Source organism: Silene latifolia, chromosome 11 (genome assembly GCF_048544455.1).
Source record: "Silene latifolia isolate original U9 population chromosome 11, ASM4854445v1, whole genome shotgun sequence".
NCBI classification, from domain to species: Eukaryota; Viridiplantae; Streptophyta; class Magnoliopsida; order Caryophyllales; family Caryophyllaceae; genus Silene; species Silene latifolia.
In genome coordinates, this window is record NC_133536.1 from 88,365,140 (window position 1) to 88,392,790 (window position 27,651).

The following is a 27,651-nucleotide window of genomic DNA, read 5'->3' on the forward strand; positions in this document are numbered from 1 at the left end:
GCGCGCCGCCGCGCCTCTTCGTGAGGCCGCCGATTCTCGCTTCTTTTCTTCTTCCTCCGTCTCCTGTAATTCGTCTTTTCTTTTTGTTTTCTGTTTGTTCTTTAATTCGTTCGCATGATAGTCATCAATAATTCATATGTATATTATGTATCATTCATCCACATGTTTTAATCGTCATAAATCTGCCTCAAATCCCAAGTAATCAATATTTGCGGGTTTTCGTCATTAATATTCAATTCGAGTTTTAGAGATTCAATTCGTTCATGTTGAGTTTCTGGGATTCATTGTTGATATATTTTCATCTGTTTAGTCCTTAATCCGTCGTCAATTCATCATGTTTAGTTAATAATTCGTTTAGTTAGTTAGTTTAATTAATTATTCATTAACATCGACCCTTCACATAATTAATCCGTTTATTTCCGTCTCATCCATGTTTTACTGTTTTTATGACCATCATTCACATGTAATTAATCCATTAAATCACTTTCATCCGAGTAATAATCTAATCAATCCATTAAAATTTACCAATTAACATTAACGGTTTGCGATTCCGGCTTCACAACTGAGAACTCACCCTTGGAATGACGCAAAGCTGCCGCGCCTCTTCCAAAGGGCGCGATGTGCCTGCGCTGTTCGGATGAGTTCTGTCTCTCGAACTCCTTTTTTGCCTTGACGTAGTTTAATTAGTTTACGTATTAATCAACTATTATTCGTATTATCACCTTTCATTCGTTCGTAATTCCTTCTTTTATTTCTTTTTCTCAAATTGTCCGTTTTAAAGGTATTTTCGACATAAATCGCCTATTCCAATGTAATTAATGTAATTTTCATTATTGTAATTTATAATTTTTAGTTATTTCTTTCATTGCTTGTATGCTTTCACATGTAAATGAGCATTAAATCCAACTTCGACCCAATTGTGTGCTAATTACGTGTGTCAACCGACTTAGTTAATTCTCACATGCTAGGATTAAAACTTGGATGTTGCATTGCATGCATATAGCCGACGATATATCAAGTACGAATAACTTCCCTAATCATTAGTAGAGGCCGCTATCGAGGCGGGCGGGACTAGGTGTTCGATCAAAAGAGCTTCCTAATACGTACCCTCACCCCTTACTCCAGATCTCCGTGAGCACCCGTGTTCATTGGCATCCACGAGAGTCATTGTAGACATAGAATGCTAAGGGTAACGATTGCTTAGTGTTCATGTCACTACTTTGTGTCTTGACATGACACGAGGTATTCGAACGGTTCCAATTTCCCATAAAAATTGGTGGCGACTCCATACAAAATGCAAACGCTTGTTTTCGAGCCCCTTCACCAAGCGCCCCCGTGGGCGGCCCGCTGTCCACAGTTTGGCGACTCCGCTGGGGATAATACACTTACGTGTAGCCAAAAGGGTGAAACTTGAACAAGGTTAGGGAATAGTTTGTACAAGACAATTGTCAGTTTTCATAACTCGGTCTTCCTAGACCGTTTAAATCGGCCTTCCTAGGCCCAACCCAACCCATTCGACCAATCGTCCCGTCTAAACGGTCCTAATTCTTATTTGGGCCTAAGGACGGATAGCGATTGACGTCATCCATACCATGATGCTTACTCTTGTTTGTATCAAGGGCCTTCACTACTTGAGGAAATGGACTAGGAATCGGCCTTACTCTTGTTTGGCACGAGCCTCTCCACAGACTTCGGGTTTGATGGTTCGGTATGGCAACCCACCCTTTAAACCAAAACCCTCTTAAATGCACTCAGCATCCCGTTATAATGCTTGTATAAATATGTAAACCTTACATGATCACCATTTCAAAACAAGTCATGACGAATTTTCAAAAAAATAAAAACCCAATTTCAATCAAGAATTTCGAAAATTTAGGCCTTTAATTAGCGCAAAATCCGGTCAAAACTCTGTCCGTTTGTCGTGTCAAAATTCGGGCCACAAGCCCATTTCAAACCTCACCTCGAGTCCACTCCTACAACTACACTACAGTTGGCTAGGACACACATTTTCAAAGACCTTGTCTTTCTTCAAAACTCACTCAACACAAGTGGCACACACCCACTTCACGAGTCAAAACTTTTCCTCTTTTAGCAAGTGTGATAGAATGGTCGATCGTGTTTTGATTCGTCGCCGATCTCTTATCCAGTTTCCAAGATGCCTGGGTCAAGTGATGATACGAACCTCCAGCAAATTCAAGAAAGTAATGATCGAATCCTAGCCGCGATAGCCCAAATGCAAATTACCCAAGAACAAACCTATGACCGCCTTGAGCTTATCGAAGGCCGTATCTTTGATGTAGAGGGAAAGCTACCTCCCCCTAAAGGTGGAGTGCTACAATTTTCCGATGACGAATCTAAAGATGAGAATCCTGTCCTAGGAACAATGCAATGAGAAAAGACTCCAATACCTAGAGGAGCAATTGATGTACCTTAAGGGGGATGACATTTCTGGGGGAGAACAATCGCAAGTATGAAGCCGTCAATTCCAAATTGCCCACTAACTTTAGCATGACGGATATCCCTAAGTTTAAAGGACATGAGAACCCTTTGAACCACATCCGCGCCTTCAAGGACTACATGTCTATCAAAGGCATCAAACCCGAGATGTTCTTAAGGATCTTTCCTTCATCTCTTGACACCATCCCAAAGCAATGGTTCTACACTTTAGATCACAAAAAGGTCGCTACTTGGGAGGACGCCGCCATCGAGTTCTTGAAACAATACGCGGATAATGCCGAGATCCAAGTCAACATGCGCACTCTAGAGGTTCTTACCCAAAATGACAAAGAAGGATTCACCGACTTCCTAAGTAGGTGGAGGAAGACTAGTACCCAACTAGTTGAACGCCCGGATGAGGCCACCCTCGTGGAAAAGTTCGTGGATAATCTCAAACCCATATATGCCAACCATTTGAGATATCAAAACATCAAGACCTTCAAGGACTTAACTGTACTAGGAACACGAATTGAAGACGACATCCGTAAAGGACTCTTGTCCAAAACGGTAGGTCGAGGATACCAAGGGTCCACAAGTCGTTCATACAGCTCTACTAGCAAGACCGACGAAGTTAACCTTCTCGAGCCATCCAAGAAGACTAGCCCACCAAGGAAGTTCACGAACCTTGGGGACACATACTCCAACGCTCTAAAAAGGCTAATGAAGCAAGGTAAACTCCAACCCATTGGACCTACTCCCGAACCTGAAAGAAAGTCCAAATTCTGGGATGAAAACTCCTACTGTGAATACCATAGGGGCAAAGGGCACGACACAGAAAAATGCTACAAGTTGAAACACGTGCTTCAGGATATGATTGAAGACGGTCGACTTCCAATTCCACCAGGAGGTAAACCCAACAACACTCAGAATCCTCTTGGAGTTCTAGTGATTACAAGTGACGAATCTACCTTAGATTGCTCACATCTCATTTCTCCCACCGAAAATGAAATTCATGCAATTGAGAAAGAAAGACTCTACTCTACCATCTCCCCTACCATTTCCGACTTCATCGCATGGGCAAGGAGTGTAGATAGACAAGTGTGGGAACTAGAAAACATGGTAACGACCTTACGCGATCCCAAGGCAACGCCTAAAGAACGCGTACCATTGACCTTCTCTCAAAATGCCACTATGCAAGAAGTAGTCGCCGTGGTCGACAAGCTAGTCAATCAAATCATACAACTAGAAAGTGACATCATGAGGATGAAGGAACTAGCTGCAATCAATGGGGTGTGGGCCGATGACGATGAAGACGAATACCTCATTGAAAACTCCTTAGTCAAAGAAATAGTCCAAAATGGTGAAGACCAAGATGTGGATCACCTAACTCGTTCGGGTCGCCCATACCAAAGCACCACTCAAAACGGTCCAACCAATGTCATCACACCAAATGACAACGAAGACGACCCCACTGATCATTTGCTCAAGCAATTACAGAAAACCAAGGCTGATCTTTTTCACGGCAACTAGTGGCAAGCTCATTTCCGCATCGCCAAGCTTTACTGCAAGCTTTGGCCAAATTGAATGTAGCGCATAACTCTACTCCCGAAGATGTAGTCAACTTGGTCTTCCAAGAATCACCGAAGCTAAGTAATCCTATTACTTTCTCAGATGAAGACTTGCCACCTTTTGGCGCTAGTCACAACCTTGCTCTATACATCACTGTCATCTGTCTAAAGAAGAATGTGCCAATGACTTTGGTAGATGATGGCTCCGCGGTCAACGTCATACCCCTCAAAACGGCATACAAACTAGGCATGAAAGAGTCGGATTGGACTCCCACCAACCAAGGTGTACGTGCATATGACGGTACACGACGAAAAGTGGTTGGACTTGCTAGCCTAACCATAGCCACGGGACCAATCGAGCGAAAAGTCAACTTCCAAATAGTAGACATCGAAGCTTCATTCAACATACTTCTGGGAAGGCCTTGGATTCACGCTTCCAAAGCGGTAACATCCACCCTTCACCAAAAGATCAAGATCCCACTCAATGGCAAAGTAGTGACGATCACTTCGTCGCCTATCAAGGCAATAATTGAGAAGCAATCAAACAATCAAGTCCTTGCAGATCCCATATACGAACTTGGGGGCTTCCAAAGTGTAAATGTCATAGAAAGTGAGTTGGCACCCTTGTACTATAATCCCTACTCTAACTTGGTGGTCAACCACATACTCAAAAATCAGGGATACTTCCCTGGAATGCCTTTGAACCCGATTCGAGAGAACACCTTTGCACCATACAAGAAAGGCAACTCATCGAGAATACCACTTGGACTAGGGTACAAACCCACAACAGAAGAAGTTCTCGAAATGCTTGCTCAAGTCCAAAATCGCAAGTATGTAGGAGCCCAAATGAGGCCATATCTCCCCACCTTAAATGGATACTTCGTCCAAGAAGGAAGTTCAGAACTCTTTCATGGGTTTCCCGAACCTTGGCATTATCTTGAGAGGAAGTTAGCCGGAATCGAGATCTTTCACGATTGCTACTTCATCCCTCCCGAAACGGTTCCTACCGTCAAAACCCGTCAAGCACCCTGCTTCGACGAACAAGCCGTTAGCCTATTATTTGGAGAGGACCGATTCATTAGGGCCGCGCAGGATGAGATCATTACTATGATACTTCAGGACGATCGCTTCAACCCCACCGCGTTGATCACAGAAATCGACACAAAGCAGCAGAAAGGATGGAGGAAATCCATCAAATGGACCAACAACCAAGGAAGACTCTTCAAGCTCACTACTGGAGAAGGAGAGATGTTCAAAGGAGAACCAGAAGACGACGAGTTCGAGTCGGAGTCGGAGTCGGAGTCGGAGTCTAGAGAAGTCATTAGAGAGTCTACTCCTCACCGTCATCCCCACTCCCTTCGTTCATCCTAGCCTAGCATCGAGTAGTCACGGTAGTTTGGGAATGCCCCAACATCGTTCCTTTGCCGCCTTGACCATGGATCAGTTGGCTTCTTTGTTTCAACTTTACTCGAATCTTAATATGAATAAATCAGGTTCTGCTTACTCTTTGCGTTATCTTGAGTGCAATTCTGTTTATGATGATACTGAGGATGACCAAAACCCAGACTTGACCGAAATACCTCCCTACGTAGCCAAAGAAATACTACAGGAAAGGGAAGGGGGACCAGTAATTGAGGACACCGAACCCATCAATGTAGGAACTGAACTAGAACCCAAAGAACTTAGGATAGGGACTACCTTGAGCTCTACCGAACGGGCCGACCTCATAGACCTCCTAAATGAATTCAAAGACGTCTTCGCTTGGTCCTACAAAGACATGCCGGGGATCGACAGGGATATTGCCGAACATAGAATTCCGATTAAGCCGGGTTTCAAACTCCGTGAAATGAAGCTTCGACGAATGAGAACAGAGTGGGCTCTAAAGATTAAGGAAGAAGTTGACAAACAATTCAAAGCCGGGTTCATCAAAGTTTCCGAGTATTCTGACTGGGTAGCTAACATAGTACCCGTACCCAAAAAGGATGGGAGAATCCGAGTTTGTGTTGACTTTAGGGATTTGAACAAAGCGAGTCCAAAAGATGACTTCCTCCGCCTCACATCGACATATTAGTGGACAATATTTGCAGACCATGCATTACTATCCTTCATGGATGGATATGCGGGTTACAACCAAATCAAAATGGCCATGGAAGACATGCATAAGACCACATTCGTCACCCAATGGGGAACCTATTGCTATACTGAGAATGCCGTTCGGATTGATCAACGCCGGAGCTACATACCAACGCACCGCAACTACACTCCTACATGACATGATGCACAAAGAAGTTGAGGTATATGTAGATGACATGATCGTCAAATCCAAGGAGAGAGAGGGACATATTGCGAACCTTCGCAAGTTCTTCGCAAGGCTACGAAAGTACAACATGAGACTCAATCCTCAGAAATGCACATTTGGGGTAACGTCTGGCAAACTCCTAGGATACGTCGTTAGCCAACGAGGTATAGAAATAGATCCTTCCAAAATCAAAGCTCTGATTGAAATGCCACAACCTCAAACAGAAAAAGAAGTCAGAGGATTCCTGGGAAAAGTTCAATACATAAGTCGATTCATATCGAAACTTACGATGATTTGCGAGCCTATCTTCAAGAAACTCAAGAAAACAGACCACGCCATGTGGGATGATGATTGTCAAAAGGCGTTCGACCGAATCAAGGAGATATTGGCTAAACCACCAGTGCTCATGCCACCACAACAAGATCAACCTCTTGGTTTGTATCTCACGGTAAACGAAACCGCCATGGGTACCATGCTAGCTCAAACCGTAGGAAGTGAAGAAAGAGCTATTTACTATCTAAGTAAGAAGTTCTTGGAATACGAGTGCAAATACTCACAACTCGAAAAGACATGCCTCGCTCTTGTGTGGGCAACAAAGAAGCTACGTCATTACATGCTTAGCTACTCCGTCAAGATATTCTCCAAAATGGATCCAGTCAAATACCTCTTCGAGAAACCTGTCCTCAACGGACGCCTGGCAAGATGGACCATGATGCTCTCGGAATTTGACCTCAAATACGTGCCACTGAAAGTAATAAAGGGTCGCGCCGTCGCCGAATTCTTCGCAGAAAATCCCATCAACGACGCACAAACCATAGATACTTGGTCATTTCCCGACGAGGATATACTTCAAACAGATGTAGACTCCTGGGACCTATACTTTGATGGAGCATCAAACCTAAGAGTATTCGGGATAGGAGTGTTGCTCATTTCTCCTGAAGGTGAGCATACACCGATTGCTGTCAAACTCGACTTCGAGGTGACAAACAACGCCGCAGAGTATGAGGCTTGTCTAATTGGACTACAAGCGGCAGTAAGCTTAGGCATTAAAAACCTCCGAGTGCATGGAGATTCGTCACTAATCATCAACCAAGTTACGGGATCCTGGAAAATCCGAAGTGAAAGCCTAGCACCCTATCAGGCTAGGATAGACCAAGTCGCTCAATTCTTTGATCACGTAACCTACTTACACCTACCTCGAGAAGAAAACCAATTTGCAGACGCTCTTGCGAAACTTGCATCTTTGATAAACATGCCAGATTACATGATGGAAATGCCTTTGTGTATCGAACGACGGTCGGAGCCGGCTTATGTCCATCAAATTACCGATGAAAAAGAAGTTGCATAGGAACCCTGGTTCCAAGCAATCCTGAACTTCAAGCTTAATGGTACCTATCCACCAGATATGGACAAGAGGGGACAACGAGCTATACGCCTATTGTCTTCACAATACGTTCTCATGCAAGGAGAATTATACAAAAGAACACCTCTTGGTGTAGTCCTACGTTGCCTTGATCATTCACAGGCACGAAAGGTGATGGAAGAAGTCCACGACGGAGAATGCGGTCCTCATATGAGTGGACCTATGATGGCAAAGAAAATCACACGTCTAGGGTACTATTGGACCACAATTGAATCCGATTGCATCAAATATGTGAGACATTGCCACAATTGCCAAATCTTCGGGAATGTACAACATGTCCCTCCTTCGTTGCTCTATACGATGACATCTCCATGGCCATTCTCCGCATGGGGAATTGACATAATTGGGAAAATAACCCCAGCTGGAACAGGAGGTCACTGTTTCATCCTAGTAGCAATTGACTACTTCACCAAGTGGGTAGAAGCGGCTTCCTACACCGCTCTTACGGCCAAAAATGTAGCCAAATTCATACAAAATAACATCATCTGTCGATATGGTTGCCCACATGAGATCATTAGCGATAATAGGTCCCACTTCCAAGCCGAAACCGAACAATTGCTAGCCAAGTACAAGATCAAGCATCATCACTCATCGCCCTATAGACCACAGACTAACGACGCGGTAGAAGCGGCTAACAAGAATGTCGTCACAATCCTCAAGAAAATGACTGACAATTATAGAGATTGGCCAAGCAAAATACCATTCGCTTTGTGGGGGTATCGAACATCCGTCAGGACGCCCACTGGGGCTACTCCTTTGTATTTGACTTACGGCATGGAAGCCGTACAACCAGTCGAGCTAGAAATACCATCCTTGCGTATTCTACTAGAGAGTCAAATCCCGGAGGCCGATTGGAAGAGGGATAGATATGAAGAACTCATCCTCCTGGATGAACGTAGGCTTCGTGCCTTACATAATGTCCAAACATATCAAGCACGTATCAAACGAGATTTCAACAAAAGGGTCAGGCCAAGAAACATCAAAGAAGGAGATTTAGTTCTCAAATCGGTCAGAGCTCTTTTACCTGTCGACCCAAGGGGAAAATTCAAACCTAACTGGGCCGGACCATATCTAGTCAAATCAATACTCCCAGGGGGTGCGGTTAGAATCACAGATCTAGACGGGAATGAGTTCTCAAACCCCACAAATCTCGACCAACTGAAACGATACTATGCCTAGAACAGGAACAAAAACGCGCCTCGCGTAAACCTACGTGTCACTCTTGTGGCACTAAATAAACGGCCCTTGGCCCATTTGAATGTCACTATGCTCTTGCATCTTGGCAATCTTGTCATCCTCATATCATCAAACAAACTAAATTCGCACCTCCAGAGTAAGCAAAGGCTCATGCTTATTTTCTATGTTCATTACAAGCTCTTGCTTCGAACAATTATTCTTTTACATTTACTCGAACTACGCGCAAGGGTTTGATTTCGCTTTTTAAGTGAATACGTAGGCAATCCTTCACGGGATTCAACCCACCATTATATTCAAAATGTAAATAGAAGGACATTTGCATTGCATTTGAAATTCGACAAGAATAATTAAAGAAAATCACAACGGTTTCATAACCACTTAACCTTTTTATTTCATTCAATTTCTAATAATAATAATACGGCAAATAATAAAAATAGACTAGGCTAGGATTCTAAAAATCCCTCCTTTCTTATTACAACAACAATAATAATAATCAAATAATAAATAAGACTTGGGCTATTCCTCCATCTTTCCCTTGCCCTTGTCGTTCTTGTCATATTTCTTGTCACGACCTCGAGCCGGGCGCTCTTGCACCACTTCAGACCTAATCACCAACGGTCTTTCTAGAGGCCTGACTCTTCCATTCTTGCCAACCACCATCTCTGCGCGACAGAGTAGTCTTCGATTTCTTCGAAGGATGAATGACTTGGAACCCGGCTTCTTCTTCTCCTTGATCAGATGCTTCTCCTTCTCTTTCTCTCCCTCGCGCACCTTGTAGTCAACGGGCTCGCGCTTCCTCGATCTTCGCGCTCTTCCAAAGTTGCGGCCTTCCTCCACCTCGGATAAGAGTCCGACACCCACAAGGCATTGGAGGAGAAGTTCAAGAACCACATGTTTCTTTGGGCCCACTTCATAGCCCACTCTCTTCGGCTCTCGTAGTCGGCGCCATAGCGGTCTGCGGAACGGTGTCAAGCCTAGGGATCATCTGCTTCAACCCGACTTGCCTCATCAATCTCTCAGGAAAGATGCATACCATAAACTCCAATCCGGGAATGCGCACGGACCTAGTAGGATCCAAAGAAGACACTCCAGTGACGGACTTGAGGTGCCACCACGGAACGACCCACCGATCGGCGGGCCATCATCATTCTTGACTTGTTCTTCCGATCGCAGACCGGGTGAAGTCCACCATGTACAGCCGTGTCCTCATCGAAATCATACGGGCATGATAGGAAAGTGCATGTACTGGGGGCTCGAGCAATCGGAGCCGTTCCATAAGCCAAACCTACCAAAAAAAACAGGTATTAGACACCCGCAAAAAAACGAAAAAAAAAAAAAAAAAAAAAAAAAAAAAAAAAAAAAAAAAAAAAAAAAAAAAAAAAAAAAAAACAAAAAGGAAAGAAAGACGGGTGTCTTTTACCGGTAGGATAACGGGACTCCCCAAAAACGGTAGATCGCGGTTGGATTTCCTATTATCCAAACCCGGGATAATCTCTCCTAAGCATAGACAAGCTGGGCTCCTGCGCAGCTCCATTTGCTCAATAAGACCCAATAGACGGGGATCACCTCTCAAATCTTCGTCAACATGCCCATGAAAGACATAAACATGAAGCAAACAGAAGCCAAATGCTCTCCTCCTAGCAACATAAGAGACAGTAGGGTCGGCCCTGTTGATGAATCGGTCTATAAAATCTAGCATCCTCACGCCTTTCGAAGTAACGAGACGATCTACCTCAAGTCTAGTAAGTCCAAGCAAATCTCTAAACTTGCTCTTATACCCTTGAGCAGTAGAAGGGATGGCAGGTAAATGTTCGGGGTCCCACCCGCCAATAGCAGCAATTTCCTCCGGAAAAGGACAAATATCACCTCCTGGGAACGCAAAAACATGATAGTTTGGGTCCCAATAATCAAGGCAAGCATCCAAGAACGGTTTTACAACCTTAATAAGTTTCAAACTCAACAAAGACCCAAGGTTATAAGCACCCATGTCATGTTTCTCAATGTTCGAAAACTCATTAGTCCATTCCTTCAAGCGAATCTCTAAGGTATTCATGATGATAATTTTCTCTTGAAAATTTATTGGGAGTTTTTATGTGTGAATCGACGAAGAAGAGATGGAAGAATTATATGATTTAAAGCTTCGTCGACGCTTTTATTTATACTAATTGCTGTTTCCAAAAATCTGTCGAACCGAGGCTTGGGAACAGCGCGGCACGCCTTTGCGCCTCTTCAAAGGGACGCAGCTCATGCTGCGCCTCTTCCTGACCTCACTTCTCGTGATTTCGCGTTTGGATCTTTCCTAATTCTATAAACGAATAATTTCCTATTCCTACGGGATTTTATTTTGGTAAATCCGAGAAATTTACCATGCTTCAGGTTGCCTTAATCCGCAAACGCGCATTTCGAGGCGACATCAACATTTTCCGCCATTTTTCTCACACTTTTTATATTTAGTTTTCATTTTAATTCTTTTTTATTTCAACATTTGCTTAGTCATTTCATTTTCTTAATTTCTATCTTTTCCATTTTCTAACTTACAGATTTCTCTTTTTCTTTTTTTTTCGGGGGTAACCCTCCCTACCGTCCGGTCATTTTCGACAAAATTTTTTGCATTTTCACGTCCTTTCGAGTCTCATTTTGCACTAATTAAAGGCCTTATGTGTATATAAAAATGTATGTGTTACGTGATTTTCTATGTAAATTTCGGCAAAGATGATGACGGCGTAAACCGTTGTCTACAAACTGTTCAAAAGCTAACTGCAGGTACAAATAACACAACCAAAAAGAAAAGGCACTCGGGCCGTCGTATATACAACAAAAAAGCAAATATACAAGCAAGCTGGGGGCTTCGCCCCAAACAAGTCCAAAAAAAGCGGGGGCTTGCGCCCCAAACAAATCCAAAAATGTTCAAAATCAAGTCTACAAAACCACGCAGACTACTGGGCACCCTCCAGCTCGGCAACCCTCGCCATAAGAACGGCGATCTCGGCGTCCCGAAACTCGAGCTCCCTCGACAAACGAGCCGCCTCCTCCCGAGACTGGGTCAACTCTCGCTCCAGCTCACGATCGGCCTGTGGACAACAAGAAATTGGCTCATGTCAATCAATTCAAACAAAACTGAAAAACCAAAGACCAAGGAAAAACAAATGAGGTTCATACCTGACGACCTCGACCGCCGACGAGTGCCTCGATGGCCGCAGCTCGTAGCCGGTTGGCCACCCTCCATAGTGCCACAAACCGGGATGGCGCGACCTGCGTTTCAAAAGAATTCTCGAAATCGAACAAGTTCAATCAAATGTGTTCTTACACGAAAACTATGCAAAATAAGAACTCACCCTCCGAATCGATCTTTTGCCGATCATCTAGGCCAAGATCCGTCACGCCCACGTCAAAGTCACGCGGCTCGGAGATCGTCGTCCTCCCAGTAACGTCAGTGTACTCGAGGGTCTCGGGGAACTCTGGGGGCTCGATGCCCGCCGCCTCAACCTCCTGCAAAGACCAATGGCTCTCGTTAATCGATGATCTTTCGTCGCGGTTCTCGAAAATCAAAATCCAACAAGAAACAAGAGATACTCACCACTACCGGCCAATACGCCAACATCCCATAAAGGAACGCCGAGTAATCCTCGTCAGGGAGAAGAAGGTCGTCGCCACTAGCATCAGCCAAGTCCGCCTCCCTCTCAGCCTCAGAAGGCTCCCTAAACATCGTCCTAGGAGGATCGACGAGAACCGTCAACGCGCCCCGAAAACACTGACGAGCTAACCGCTCGCCCAAATACCACACATGACCCATCGACGTCCACAACAGCAGCCAACTCGAGCTCCTAGGTTGAAGGACCTCAACGACAAAAGGAGGCGCTCCAGCGTACTCCGCCCAAGGTCTGGGCACCCACTGCGACAATATAAAGGCAAAGGTCATTCCTATGATCAATTTAAAACAAAGTATGAGAAGAATAAATGCATACAAATATGATACTCACGCTGATCAGCTGAAGAGCGTTCACATCCCGCCGGTAGACATTGTGAGAAGAACGCTTGCTCTTCGTCCGGCACAGGACCCAATCCCTCACCACGGGGTAGGCCCTCTCCAGCGGCTCCGTCCTCTTGGGCGCGAGGCCCGGAAAGTAAGAGTATACCCACGCCTACAAAGCATAATAATCAATGACGATCTGTCGGTCGTCAATAAAGAAAGAAATTGACTCTGGTCTAAAGGAAGGTTCATACCTCCAACAGAGCCTGTGTCCGACGGCACCAGGAGAAGTCCCTTCTCCATCAACTCCCGGACGAACCATGGCCCTCATAAAGCGGATGAGGACCGCAAAACCAAGATGACCGGCCCCAACGCCCTAGGGAGCTCGGGTCGAAAGAAAGGGGAGAAGCTTCGTCGACGTGACCTCTCACCCTTGTCTCCGAGGTAAATCGAAGACAAGAACCACCAAAGCCACAGACGAGCCCTCTGCTCAGCTGTACAAGGAGGGGGAGCCGTCTCCCTCCCATCGATCACCACCGATGCCGGGGTCTTCCCCGCAAAGTAATCTCGAACGAGGTACGGGTACCAAACCTAAGCACCGCAACACCTTCGGCGACGGGTTCCACCGATCAACCTCCTCGCCTCGGCCGAATCCGCCCTCATGCCAGTCTCCGGCCACACCATCTCCTCAGTCCCACACGGCAGACCAGAAATCATGCCGTAGTCCTCCAAGGTGACTCCCACCTCACCAAAAGGCAGGTGAAACGTGGAAGTCGTATCCCAAAATCGATCCAAGAAAGCGCGGACCAGGCTAAGGTTGGCCCGCAACTTCCTCTTCACGATATCCCTCCGGACTGAACCAGGAGGACCGAACGCTCCACGCTCGATCATGGCTCTCTCCTCCGCCGACAGCCGCTCGTAGTGCTCCATCGCCGTCGTGTACCCCGAGAACGACCGGATGTTCCCAGCCTCCTATTATGATTCGAAATAAAGCTATCTTTAGTTTTGAGTAAATTTGAAAGGAAATTTGAACAAAAGTAGAAAGGGGTAGGTAATGAGTTAGGGAATTCCTATTTACCAAGCTCTTCACCGTCCTGTAGGACAAATGACCCTCTGCAGCCCACACAAGGTGCCTACTCTCCCAGGTCTCAGCCCACGCGGGAGCTCCTCTCAGCTGACGACCCCCTCGTCCGAGGTGGGCCCGTCTCGGAATCTCCTCCTCATCAGCGGCCTCCTCCTCGGGAACCTCGTCTGCAGCGGCCATCACCGCGTCGGTGAAAGCCTGCTCCAAAGCCTCCTCAACCACACTGGCGTCTACCTCCATGGGAGTCCTCCCGGAAGTGGAAGCCTCATCACCTGCAACGATAAAGTAAATTTAGGCCGCGTCACATGACGGCGAGCCTTTGTTAAGAAGTTTTCGAGCCTCCGGAGCCCTGAAAACTGTCCTTTCTGGCCATCTTTGGCCATGTTCTCGCCAATTCAATCACTCATGTGACAAATTGGGTCAAGTCAAGTCCGAGTCAAAGCCTAGTCTCGGGTTCAAGTCGAAAATTCGGCAGCATTTCGCTATAATGGCGGTTATGCCCTAGAAAGGTGCCCTGAAAAAGTTGTCACAAACCAAACTTTCGAGATGGTAGGAAGTTTACCCATCATCCAAGGATCCCAAATATCAAATTTCATCACAAATGGGCAATCCTAAGGCCATTTTCGAAGCAATTTACGATCTAGCTGTGAAACCGTCTCAAAATTCGCTCAAGGGCTCAAAACTCGATGAGAATTCAAAGCAAATACATGGTTATGTTCCTAACATTACCTATTATCCATTCCTAGCATCAATTTGGCAAGACAAATCCATTTGGGGGAAAAGGCCCAAATTTTCGATCAAAAGGGTCGAAAACCCTAGATATCGCGGCTCAAAATTCGACAAATACGGATGATTAATGCAAGATTAAGACACATACCTCGATTAGTCATATTTAAAGCAAGCTTTTGAATCCAACCTCGACGGAAATGGTGAAGATTTGAGAGAGAAATTGAAGAAAAATGAGTTTCGAAATAATGAAACATAAACCTTCTGATTTCGCGTTTTTACGCAGGAATTGCCAAATTGGGGAAAAGACGCAGCAGGCGCTGCGCCTCTTCCAAGAGACGCAGCTCTTGCTGCGCCTCTTCCTTTTGTTCCCTCCACACGAATTTTCGAAAATTCGTTATGAGTTCGTTATTTGTGGGCCCATCTTTGGTGCGCCTCTTCTTCAATGCTATTTTATCCTTTTTGGTCCGTTTCGACGATTTTCTTTCGCTTCGGCCCGCATTTTATCCAGCGCGACAGTATTTTGCAGTATTGTCCAAACCCGTTTTATCCCGCGCAGCAGTATTTTGCAGTATTGCTCAGTTTGTTTTGCCCGGTAGCAAAGAGTATTTTGCAAAGATCGCTCACGCAAGACTTCTTCCCCGACGATCAAGATGTTCCTAGTCGTCAGTATATTCCCCAACAAGAGTTCGCTTGAGACCAACGCAAGCAGATTCAACCTCAAGTTTTCTTGCCTGAGTTCGTTTGAGACCGACGCAAGCGGATTCCCCCAGCAGTTTCTACCGACGTCCTGCTGCTTTCAATATTTCTTGTTTCCCCGCGGAGTTCGACAGGGTGTCGTTCTCCGGAAGTTCCTATACTCAAACCTTAGTTACCCTTAGGTCGAAACTCATATTTGGCCTCCTTCCCGTCAATGCTTTCCTTTAGGGTCCCACACCCTAGCACAATCCTTATATATCTTTTAGGTCTTACCCTTAGCTCCCAAGCTCAAACCTTAGCTCCTATGCACCTCCGAAAGCATCTCGAGAAGAAGTCTCAGGTATGGTCTCTTCTTATGGCTGGCGAGCTTCCTTACGTAGTCTAATGGACTTTAAACGACCCTCCCCGATAGTCGACAGACTCTAAAATGTTCCCGACGATAGGTCCTTGGCTCAGACCCCTTGAGCCGCCTCGCGTCGCCATAGTCGTCAGGTTGTAATCTTCGATTGACCTGATGGCTATACTTTGACTTTCGCCTTGTCCAAGCCTCGGTCAAAGTGGGGGCTCAGAGACACCTCGTTTCGCACCCCTCGCGAGACCACCCGGTGATGATTGGGCCGCATGTTTGGTTCGCGGAACGATTTGTGATAATTCGTAAGATTATCGTCAAGTTATTGCTCAAATATTAATGTCAACCTCTTAGTTGTCATCTACGTCCCGATACGGTCGTTTTGGCAGTAATTAGAGTACATTCGGAGTCCGGATCAAAAACCGTCTCCATTTTTCGATGCAATGTTAAATCCCGAGTCGAATGTTCGGAATGTTCCGGATAATTCTATTCCATATTTCTCAAATTTTATCTTTTGGCAAATAATATCCCGTAATATTTACATAAGATATTAAAGATAATCGAATTAATTCCGTCCTACCATAACTTAAACACGGAAATCTTTCTTAAACAGAGGAAACCTCTGGGAACAGACGCAAGCAGTGTCGCGCCTCTTCCAAGAGACGTGGGCTGCTGCGCCTCTTCCCAGTGCCCTTCTTTGCATGATTTACGTATCTTTTTTATATCTTTCCGAGATTCACTTCCAAAGAGTCTCCGAAACCCTATTCCTCCGTGTGATTAGTATAAATAGGAGCCTTCGTTCCTCATATTTCTCACGCGAGTGTCCGCCCTTCTCTTCTCCCTTTGCATTCTAGACTTCGTTCTTACTAATTGGCGCCTACGTGCTTGAACATTCGACCACGTAAGCTCGGATCCTTCCGGGTACCAGCCTCTCCGTTGTATGACCGACCAATTTGACCACTACACTCAATCAATCTAATTAATCAACTTGTTAAATCGTTTTCCTCTTTCGAGGGCACTCTTTCCTTGCATTCGCGTCGAGCATCACTAATCGATCTTCTTAGTTCTTCTCGTTCCGTCAACATGTAAGTCTGAGGGTGTATTAATCTCTCTTTTATTTATTGTATTTTATTATTATTGTATAACAATTGTAAGGTTTATGTCGAAAGTACCTCATTAAAACCGATTTCTAAAACCGTCTTTAAAACCTTTTTTGCGGATTTCCAGTAGACAGACGTCGAGAAAAGACGCAGCAACCGCTGCGCCTCTTCGAAGGGAGCGCGCGCGCCTGCTGCGCCTCTTCGTGAGGGCCGCCAGATTCAGCTTCTTTTCTTCTTCCTCCGTCTCCTGTAATTCGTCTTTCCTTTTTGTTTTCTGTTTGTTCTTTAATTCGTTCGCATGATAGTCATCAATAATTCATATGTATATTATGTATCATTCATCCACATGTTTTAATCGTCATAAATCCGCCTCAAATCCCAAGTAATCAATATTTGCGGGTTTTCGTCATTAATATTCAATTCGAGTTTTAGAGATTCAATTCGTTCATGTTGAGTTTCTGGGATTCATTGTTGATATATTTTCATCTGTTTAGTCCTTAATCCGTCGTCAATTCATCATGTTTAGTTAATAATTCGTTTAGTTAGTTAGTTTAATTAATTATTCATTAACATCGACCCTTCACATAATTAATCCGTTTATTTCCGTCTCATCCATGTTTTACTGTTTTTATGACCATCATTCACATGTAATTAATCCATTAAATCACTTTCATCCGAGTAATAATCTAATCAATCCATTAAAATTTACCAATTAACATTAACGGTTTTGCGATTCGGCCACACAGCCTGAGAACTCACCCTTGGGAACAGACGCAAAGAATCGGCCGCGCCTCTTCCAAAGGGCGCAGTGTTCTTTGCGCTGTTCAGGATGAGTTCTGTCTCTCGAACTCCTTTTTTGCCTTGACGTAGTTTAATTAGTTTACGTATTAATCAACTATTATTCGTATTATCACCTTCATTCGTTCGTAATTCCTTCTTTTATTTCTTTTTCTCAAATTGTCCGTTTTAAAGGTATTTTCGACATAAATCGCCTATTCCAATGTAATTAATGTAATTTTCATTATTGTAATTTATAATTTTTAGTTATTTCTTTCATTGCTTGTATGCTTTCACATGTAAATGAGCATTAAATCCAACTTCGACCCAATTGTGTGCTAATTACGTGTGTCAACCGACTTAGTTAATTCTCACATGCTAGGATTAAAACTTGGATGTTGCATTGCATGCATATAGCCGACGATATATCAAGTACGAATAACTTCCCTAATCATTAGTAGAGGCCGCTATCGAGGCGGGCGGGACTAGGTGTTCGATCAAAAGAGCTTCCTAATACGTACCCTCACCCCTTACTCCAGATCTCCGTGAGCACCCGTGTTCATTGGCATCCACGAGAGTCATTCTAGACATAGAATGCTAAGGGTAACGATTGCTTAGTGTTCATGTCACTACTTTGTGTCTTGACATGACACGAGGTATTCGAACGGTTCCAATTTCCCATAAAAATTGGTGGCGACTCCATACAAAATGCAAACGCTTGTTTTCGAGCCCCTTCACCAAGCGCCCCCGTGGGCGGCCCGCTGTCCACAATGTGCAATTATCATTAACATTTCAACAAGTCCATTAAACTTCACAAACTTATAAAACTTCATATACCACTGACAAAAAACCTTGTTTCAATTCATAAATTGATTCCTTCAATTTACATACCATATGTTCTTTAACTTTCTCAACAAAATCATTCAAAACAGAACAATGAGAATATCCATTTTAGTATAACTTTAAATCATGAACAGTGAAAGACCTAAGAATCCTTTGAAGTGATAGGTAAAACTGTTTCATTTGATATTCACACCTTCTCTTTAGTATAACCCTGTGTCACAAATCTCTCCTTATGTTTCTAACAACACCTTCAAAATCCAACTTTATTTTAGAGATTCACTTTACAACCGACTGGATTAAAAAACAAAACTCACTGGAGTAACAATTAACTCCTAAACTTTATTAGGTATCTTATCGATTGCATCTCATCATACATATATAACCTCCTTATGATTTATCTGCTTGCACAAAATAAATACCTTGTTTATAAGTTATAATCTAAACTATTTCACTCAAGACATAATCAACTTCCCCTATATAGATAACAAAATCACCATAGTTAAATGCTTAAAGCCTTTTTTAAAACACTTTAAAATGTACAACAACATAAGGGTTGTGAAATGACATTATTGGTCATCATACTTCCCCCATTAGAAAAAAATAAATAAATATTTTTCTAATGCATAAATAAAAGACCAACAAACTCATGATGAGACAAATAAGCCTTCTGTTACAACAACAGGTCTCTAAGCCATTCTCTAGAAAATTTAACTGTTATATACTCTACAAATTTTAATCTTTAAAATCTACAGTAGGATAAGTAACAAAAGGATTTAGGAGTGGTTTTAGGATCAAAATTTTCCAGAAAGATTATAAATATAAATTCCCAACTTAACTGTCAGCCCCACACCCAAAAAAAAAAAAAAAAAGTTCAAACTTGGCTTTCATCCATCCATAGTTCATAAGACACTTAAAAAAAGTTTTCAGGTACTGGGTCCAAGATATATAGGGCAGATTTAAAAGCTTTACTTTAGCTATAAGCTGTTAATTTGTATTTCGAAGCAAACTCCTCACCCTATCCTTATTGGTACAATTACAACGCTCAGTCACATGGTTTTATTCACACCGTTTTGTTCAAGAAGACTTGGCATCATATATTGTCCAACAATAAGTATAAAACAAAAAAAAAACTCATATACAACTATGAATCATCATGTTTAATTTGACATAACAACTTTCCAACTCGGTATCATCTTTCAGTCTTAATAATGGTCATACATAAGAAGCTCTAAACCTTAATACTTTAAACTTAACAAGAGCCTTAGAGTTACCACTTATAAGGTAAACATAACCACATCTAGAATCACCATCAATGAACATGATATATGACGTATTTCCACAAATAGTAGTGGTTCACTAATGTTAGTGTGAATATCCTTTAAGAGTTCCTTAAAAATTAAGTTCAGATACAATTTCACATTTGACAAATCCATGAATTTTCTCTTTGGAAACATGGCTAAGAATCCTATGCCATAAAATAAAATAAAATAAAAAAAAAATCTTTGGTCAATCTACTTTAGTTCCAACACTCTCAACATTCAAGAAAATGTAATGGAAAATCAAATCCAATCCAATTAATGCAAAACATCACAAAGGAAAGCATTTTCAATCATATGAGAGTTATGAAATAATTCAACCTTTAATTACAAGTAACCAAACGAAATCCACACATGTCAAATTGCGAAATAGAATCAAATATCGTCTCATATACGACACATAAAGAAAATTTTCTAGAGTCAAATAAAATCCTGAACTAAGCTTTAAGACAACTTCGATGAAATCCACATCAAGTTTCTCGCCATTCATTGCGGACACGCTGACTATAACCTTACTTGGTGTTTATTTATTTTGGGACCCTTTAAGGAAAATACAAATATAAACAAATGATCCACTATCTAATCATCAAAAATGAGGTGACACATCTACTAAACATGATTCAAAACAAACTGAGGCCAATAAATTACATGTCTTTATTATCCTTGCTAACCAGATTTTGTATTTTAAACACTTTCTCAATTTATGGTTAGTCTGGTCGCAAAACCAACAAGTAACTCCAGTAGTAATACTAGATTCTTTATTACTCTTAAGTCTTAACCTCAAGACCTTTTACAAATATTCTTGTATAAATGTTACCTGACTTCCCCTTCGAAAAAAGTTGCTTAATGAATAAGTTCACTGCTTTTCCTTTATCTCATTCCCTTATTTCCTTTTCAATACTCACCCATATAAAATAAGTTCTTGTCGGTCCATGTATCGGTTTGGGCGATAAGCTATTTGAAGTGACTCCTTTCCGGGAAGAGAATTAAGAATTTAACCGACAAGGAATAAACTCAACAACGGGTACTTTGTCTTTAGTAAGATGATATGCACTTCAATACTACTAATCACATCATACATGATTTAAATTAATGAGACAGTCCATCAATTCCGCAATTTTCAGACTTTTTTAAATTCTTTAGCATCAATTCCCATTAGAAAACCTTGAAATTCCCAGACATCGAATTCTTCAATGTCAACATACATAATTCATGTACCAATTCCCACCTATAAAGGTGATAGTCATTTTAAGCTTGAGTACTCTCATGTACGAGTGCAAGAGGTTTGTGCCCAGTTAAGTCGATATATACATATATTAATCAAATAAACCAATGGCCAACTTAACATCATTTTCCACTTAACAAAAGTATTCTCATTTATACTCTTAATAGCACAACTTTCATTGCTCAAAGAAAATGACTGAAACAATAGATCAAGGCCACTATTAGCATGATATGGGTATAACTTTTTCATAACTTTACACAAGAATATGCTAGGGGAGTCGCAATATTCTCACAGGAATTCATATTATATTTTATGCATTCACCTTTGGGCAGAATACACAAAACACAATAACTACCTCCAACAGGAATCATATTATACCTTATGCATTCCCCTTTGGGCAGAATACACAAGACATAATAACTACCTCCAAGTAAATAGACAAGGAAATTTCTCAAAAATAAATCACCTTTGGGCAGATAAATTTCCAAGAAATCAAATTATTACACTTGTATTTACTCAACCACTTACTTAAATTAACTTATACAACTTCCCCCTTTGGGCAGAAAATTATAGAAACTAATTTAAGAAGCACAAACATTAGGAATCCTTATGAATTATTTTAAATATTGATAGATAGCCCGCTTTGGCCAAGCTACCCACCGCAATTAAAATAAATCACCGAAACAATACCCATATATTTACACATGCTATTACAAAACCTATGTAATCTATCGTTTGTTGTTGACATACACACGATTACATGATATTAAGTACAAGTTATATATATGAGTAAACAAACATACAGAAACTATAGAATCATGTACCATTGAAACTTTGTATCGACAACAAACTTTTATTATGTCTTTTACCTATATCCGAAAAGTAACAATTAATGGTGTACGTGTTTATATTTTCCGGAATTTGGATGCACTAAATCCAACCATCAATAAGATTTTGACTTACTCAATAATAACAATTCACTATCCGTTTTGCATTAAACAAATCAGATCAAAAGCATTAGAAGGTGTTTTGTGAAAACACAATACAACGCCACTATGAAGTTTGGGAATTTTGGTAAGCTTGCAGTGAGAATATATGGAAAGATAGACTAGAAGTAAACCAAAAGTACAAGCCACTATGACGTCTTTGATAAAAACGACTTATTGCTTAGCTATTAACTTTATAGGAAAACATGTGTATTCATTAGAATTCCTCATTAAACATGAAACATGAACCACGTGTAATTTATTTGACAAATATCAATCATAAGCGTGTTAAAAGTGATCGGATGAAAATTTAGATAATCATCAATAATTATTGCCGATCAGGAGAAGAGGGAAAAATAATTATTGAACAATAAACCCTAATACAATCTAGCTCTGATACCACATGTAAGATAAATTATAAGGATCATTGTATAGGGTACATACCTTTAGCGGAAGCAATAGTCAGATCGTCTGAAGCGTATAATAATAATAAGTAATAAGATGATTAGTATACTAGGATCTTCTCCTCCCTCTTCTAGGTTTTCCTTATGTTGACAATCAATGGGGCATGTCAACCCAATAACCTATTTATATAGGTTAGAGGTATTCTAGACGAGGAAAGAGACCTAGCCATAATAGAACCGTATTTGGGCCCCCATCAGCCGCCCATCGTATAATAAAGCAGTTTTCTACACTTATCAAGATCATCACATCACACTATGTACTTAACGCATCGATCGAGCATGACCTATGCCCAATGGATCATATAACTTTAGTGGGCTTTACCGGTCACATTCAACCCGTTTTCATAAATAAGAAAACCGACTAATGGAAGTCCAAATCCAACAAGATTTTTACAACTTCTCGGACTCTATTAATTTCATCAAAAGATTTAGTTTTTATCTAATACCTACAAGGTCTTGTAGTTCATAATTTATCGTCCTTTTATTCTATTCATTCCTACAATTAGGTCGTACGGGAAAGAGGAATTTTTAGGCCACAAATTCTTATTTAAGACGGCACTACCGTCTTAAGCTTAAACGGTCAAGTATCATATCACTTGTTTGTATATGAGACAACCGGGAAAGTATCATATCACTTGTGTATAAATGAGACAACTATATTGTTTTTTTTTTTATACATTCTTATATACACAAGTGATATGTTTTGACCCTTTGTAAGCATAATAGGGATACTTACTAATTTTAGGCTCATTCCACGTGACCAATCTCAAACTGAGTCTGCAATTTATACTCCCTCTGTCCCGGTCATTTGTTGTCCATTTCCATTTTGGGATGTCTCAGTCATTTGTTGTCCTTTCTATTTTAAGAATGAACTTGATGAGTAATTTGATCATTCTCATTCAATTTGTTCCACTTGTCATTTAGTTATTGGCCTTTTCCTCATTCCTTGGTGTTTGTGCCAAAACGAAAGGACAACAATTGACCGGGACGGAGGGAGTAGTTTTTTTGATAAGATATCTTGATTCTAAAATTACATGTAACATATGTAATAACAAAATTATAAAAATTTAATTTATGGTGTTAAAGTTTGTTAAATTTGATGATATAAGTCCTCAATACAATGAAACTCATTTATTTATTTTTCTTTTCTGATCTAGAATTAAAAAATATCATGGGCTTGAGCTTAAGTGAAAGTTGTAGAAATGGGTTATCTAGTATACCAGATGATCTGATTTGTCAAATACTTTCATTACTTGCGACGAAAGATGCTGCTGTTGCTAGCCTATCATCAAGGAGGATGAGAGCTGCTTTTATGCGGAGGACAACCCTTGATTTTGACGATTCACCTATATCTCATTGTGCCGATAATAATCCCCAACTTATTGAACGTTTTCAAATTTTTAAGCTGTTTGTGGATAATGTACTCCAAGCATCCCAAACCATTCATCTTAGCAAGTTTACACTTACATTTGGAGGAGACGTGTCAATCAAGGCGCATCACCATTATCAACGGCCTAAAACTTGCGGTGTACATTGTTTCCCTGATTTGGAATCTACCCATGTTAATGCATGGATAAGCTTTCCGTTAAGTTGTCGTGGTGTTAAGGAGATTGAATTGTGTTTTCATGTGAGGAAACCTGATAAGCTTCCCTCAGCTCTTTTTACTTGTGAAACATTAGAGGTGTTGAAGCTCGATACAAATCTTGGTTTTGAAGTAATTTCTAGTATGCCGTCCTTTAGTTTTCCAAACTTGAAAGAACTTGAGTTGTGTTCGATTACCATACTCGAGGATGACTTTGTGACTAGGCTAGTTTCAAACTGCCCTGTACTTGAAGAACTTTATATGGATTGCTGGTGGGTGTATGGGAAATCGATTATCATATCGTCACCTTCACTCAAGAAATTGACTCTATATGTGAGTACGGAAAGCGAATGCATTAGCAACGATGCCATTTGCAGTATTGATACTCGTAATTTACAGTATTTTAAATATTGTGATTACTTAGCAATGAAGTACTCTGTTGCAAGTATGGAGGCTCTTGTTGGAGCTTCGTTTCACATTTCGGACCGTATCATCACTGGTGAAGAATCTTCTAATAGCATCCTTACACTACTAAGAGCTGTGTCAAATGTTCAGCGTCTAAGTTTGCAGTGCGTATGCATGACGGTTAGTAGATCTCTAGAACTCTTACGTTATATTTGATCGTTTCAACTGTTACCTTATTTGTGATTACGTACCACTAAATTTTTCAGTTCAAATGAATGCAAAGATGTAAAAATTCTTTGGCTTTAAAGTACGTTGAAATTATGCAAAATAATCTTCACTAACCTTTTCAAAATTGTGGTATTTTGGTGAGTCGGTCTTGATTCAATACCATGCACGCGGTTAAGAGCGTGTGCATCCTACTCTATCAGCTGACCCAACCAGTGATCCATCATCATAGATGAGAGTGAGAGTCGTCAAGGTTGGGTGCCTGCCAAGATACCTTTAAATTTTGGTCTGATTGTGTCCGTTGCTCTTTGCATGAAGGTTTTGTGTCACCAGGACTCAAGGAATCAACTGCCAGTGTTCCATAATCTTACACATCTGAAGCTAGGTGAGAAGTCAGAAGACGAATGGGTAGAAGTGGTGTTGGAACTTCTGAATTGCTCACCTGTCTTAGAAACACTTGGATTTCCAGAGGTTAGTATGTACTCCCCATTGCTTTTTCATTTTCTACATATTTGTTTTGACACACAAAGACAAGGAAAGAGTAGGGTGTCGTATTAAAATAGAAAGTTAAACAATTGACTGAGACACCCAAAAATGAAATTGATAAACAAATGGCCTGAAAGGAGGGAGTACATGAATTGGTATTTGGCTTCTACTGGCCCAAGGCCGCCAAATATTTGCTACTTCAATTTTCGTCCAAGATCGCCACCAGTTAATTCATGTACAAGATGTCTTGGATGATATTGATCTCACCCCTTCCTTATTTTACTACTATTGGTAGACCTTGCTACCTTAGGGCACTATGGTAATTATAATTGTATGTGCAGGGAATTATTTGGGACCCCAATCCTCGATATATTTATGATGGTTATATAGAGATGGTGGAGTCAGAGCAAGAGTTCTGAGGAGTCTATTGATCGAATACGAAAGAGGGGGGTGAATTGAGTATTAAAACGATGACCACTTTTTCGAAATATATGATGTAAAATTAATTGTTTGATTTTATTGATTAAAATTAACTAATTAATTTACTAATAATAAGCGCAAAATCGAAATAACAAAAATAAAGAGAGAGAGAAGAGAGACACACAGGATTTTTGAAGTGGTTCAGTTTCACAAGTCGAAACCTACGTCCACTATTCTCGATTAATAATTTTTAGTACCTTTCTCCGGATTACAAAAATTATCAATCCACTCGTATAATCAACTATATGATTATAACTCAGATTGAGTATCACTAAATACTCTAGGTTGCTCTTACGTTAATAAGAAAAGTACAACGATAAATACAAATCTCACGTTATACGAGTGAGTACAATATCTTGTGTACTTAGTATCCTATAACGATTTCTCTTCGAGTGATTGACAAATATGATGCGCAACTTTTGTATAAGCAAATTGTAAAATAAGAATTAAAGCTCAAAGAATTTTGCTTAAAATATTTTTCTCTCTAACTCTCTAAGTGTAGATGTGTGTGTCACTTTTAATTGTTGAATGAATGAGAGTATTTATAGTTGTAGAGAATTAGGGTTTAGAATATTCTGGAATGTATAAAACCCTAAACGACTTGATGAACAAGTAAGAGGCAAGGAATGGAGGAATTCGGCCTCCTAGGGTTTCGGCCACTAGGGTTCGGCCGGCCCATTCGGTCCAATCGGCCTCCATAGTCCACAACAAATCGAGATAGAATTTAGTTAAAACCCTAGGTTGCATGACGACATAAATATCGTGTTACAAACCAATAGTTTATTCAACTTAAATTCTTATTAATTAATTCCAATTAAAATAAATACTCTCTTATTTTTATAAATCACTAAAAATATATTTTCCAAAAATTAACGCATCATTTTTGTCTAGCAATGAAGTTATGGCTATGAGGTCATAACTTCACTAACCTTTAAATCAAACAAAGTAAAACCATTACCGGATGACGACCTATACTATCTAATCTTCAGTAGATCTTCAGTAAACGAATCGTCTCTTCACAAGTCTCTCATCTTGAGTCTCGTGGTTGTTATTTGGTCTTGATCTTGAACATTACGATCAAATGTCTTTGAAGTAAAACCTCCTTGGTCCAATACTTCAAGCTTGCGTCATTGTAATTGTTCCTTTCTAAATAAAGACTTAAGCACACAATTACACGCATATGTTTATAATATTAAGTCCACATACAAATCATTACTGTCATTATCAAAACAACTAATTAGGACTAAAGGTCCAACAAATTCCCCCTTTTTGATGATGACAAGTCTCCTATGATTTGTGTCTAAGTCTAGTTCCCCCTCAACATAATACTTCCCAAATTATAGAACACTTGAGCGCAGAAACTAATAATCTTTTCAAAGTTATAACTATAGAACGCCTAGAGAGAATTAACTTGAGACGGTCGCAAATCATAAAAACAATTCCCCCTCTTGGCATCATTGAAAAGATGAGAACAAACATAAAACGACTAGAATAATATATTATGAGACAAGAATTAATCATGAAAAACATATTATATTTAACGCAATCTAGTTCTTAATTAGCATAATAATATTATAAACCTGCAATCACACAAGGAATAAAATGCGGAATTGAAAGAGCTAATATCCATAAGAATGGATTTTTATTGTGAGCAAAGGAATTAAAAAGATAAGGCTAGGTTGGATTGGTTAGGGCGAGATGGTCACGGGTAGTGTGGGCTCGGCGGTTGTGACCTAGGACGGGTCCGAAATTCCAAGTCCTCGAGTCGCGCGTGACAATGGTCTAGGAGTGCAGCTTCAGCAGTCAATCGAGTATCGAAGTTACCAATCCTCAAAGCCATAGCTTTAACTGCTTCATATATCGTATGCATCTCAGACCTCATCTCCTTTCCAGATTGCAAGAGCTCATCACCAAACTTAACCAAACTATCCAAACCTTCCCTCATAAGAGTAGACTCGGAGTGTGTTCGCACGGCAGCCTTAAGAGCATTATCGATTTTCGTGTCAAATCG

The 27,651-nt window shown here is 41.1% G+C and overlaps 1 protein-coding gene across 1 annotated transcript in view; it reads left to right on the plus strand.

Annotated features, from left to right (window-relative positions):
• The window catches only part of LOC141614974 (F-box/LRR-repeat protein At3g59210-like), a 39,636-nt gene extending 12,633 nt beyond the window's left edge, over positions 1 to 27,003 (plus strand). Inside the window, exons 2-3 of the mRNA XM_074433609.1 lie at positions 23,620 to 24,629; positions 24,993 to 27,003. Coding sequence (XP_074289710.1) covers positions 23,634 to 24,629; positions 24,993 to 25,232 — 1,236 coding nt within the window. The 5' untranslated portion in view covers positions 23,620 to 23,633 and the 3' untranslated portion in view covers positions 25,233 to 27,003. The remainder of the gene's footprint in view (positions 1 to 23,619; positions 24,630 to 24,992) is intronic.
• Positions 27,004 to 27,651: the final 648 nt, after the last annotated feature.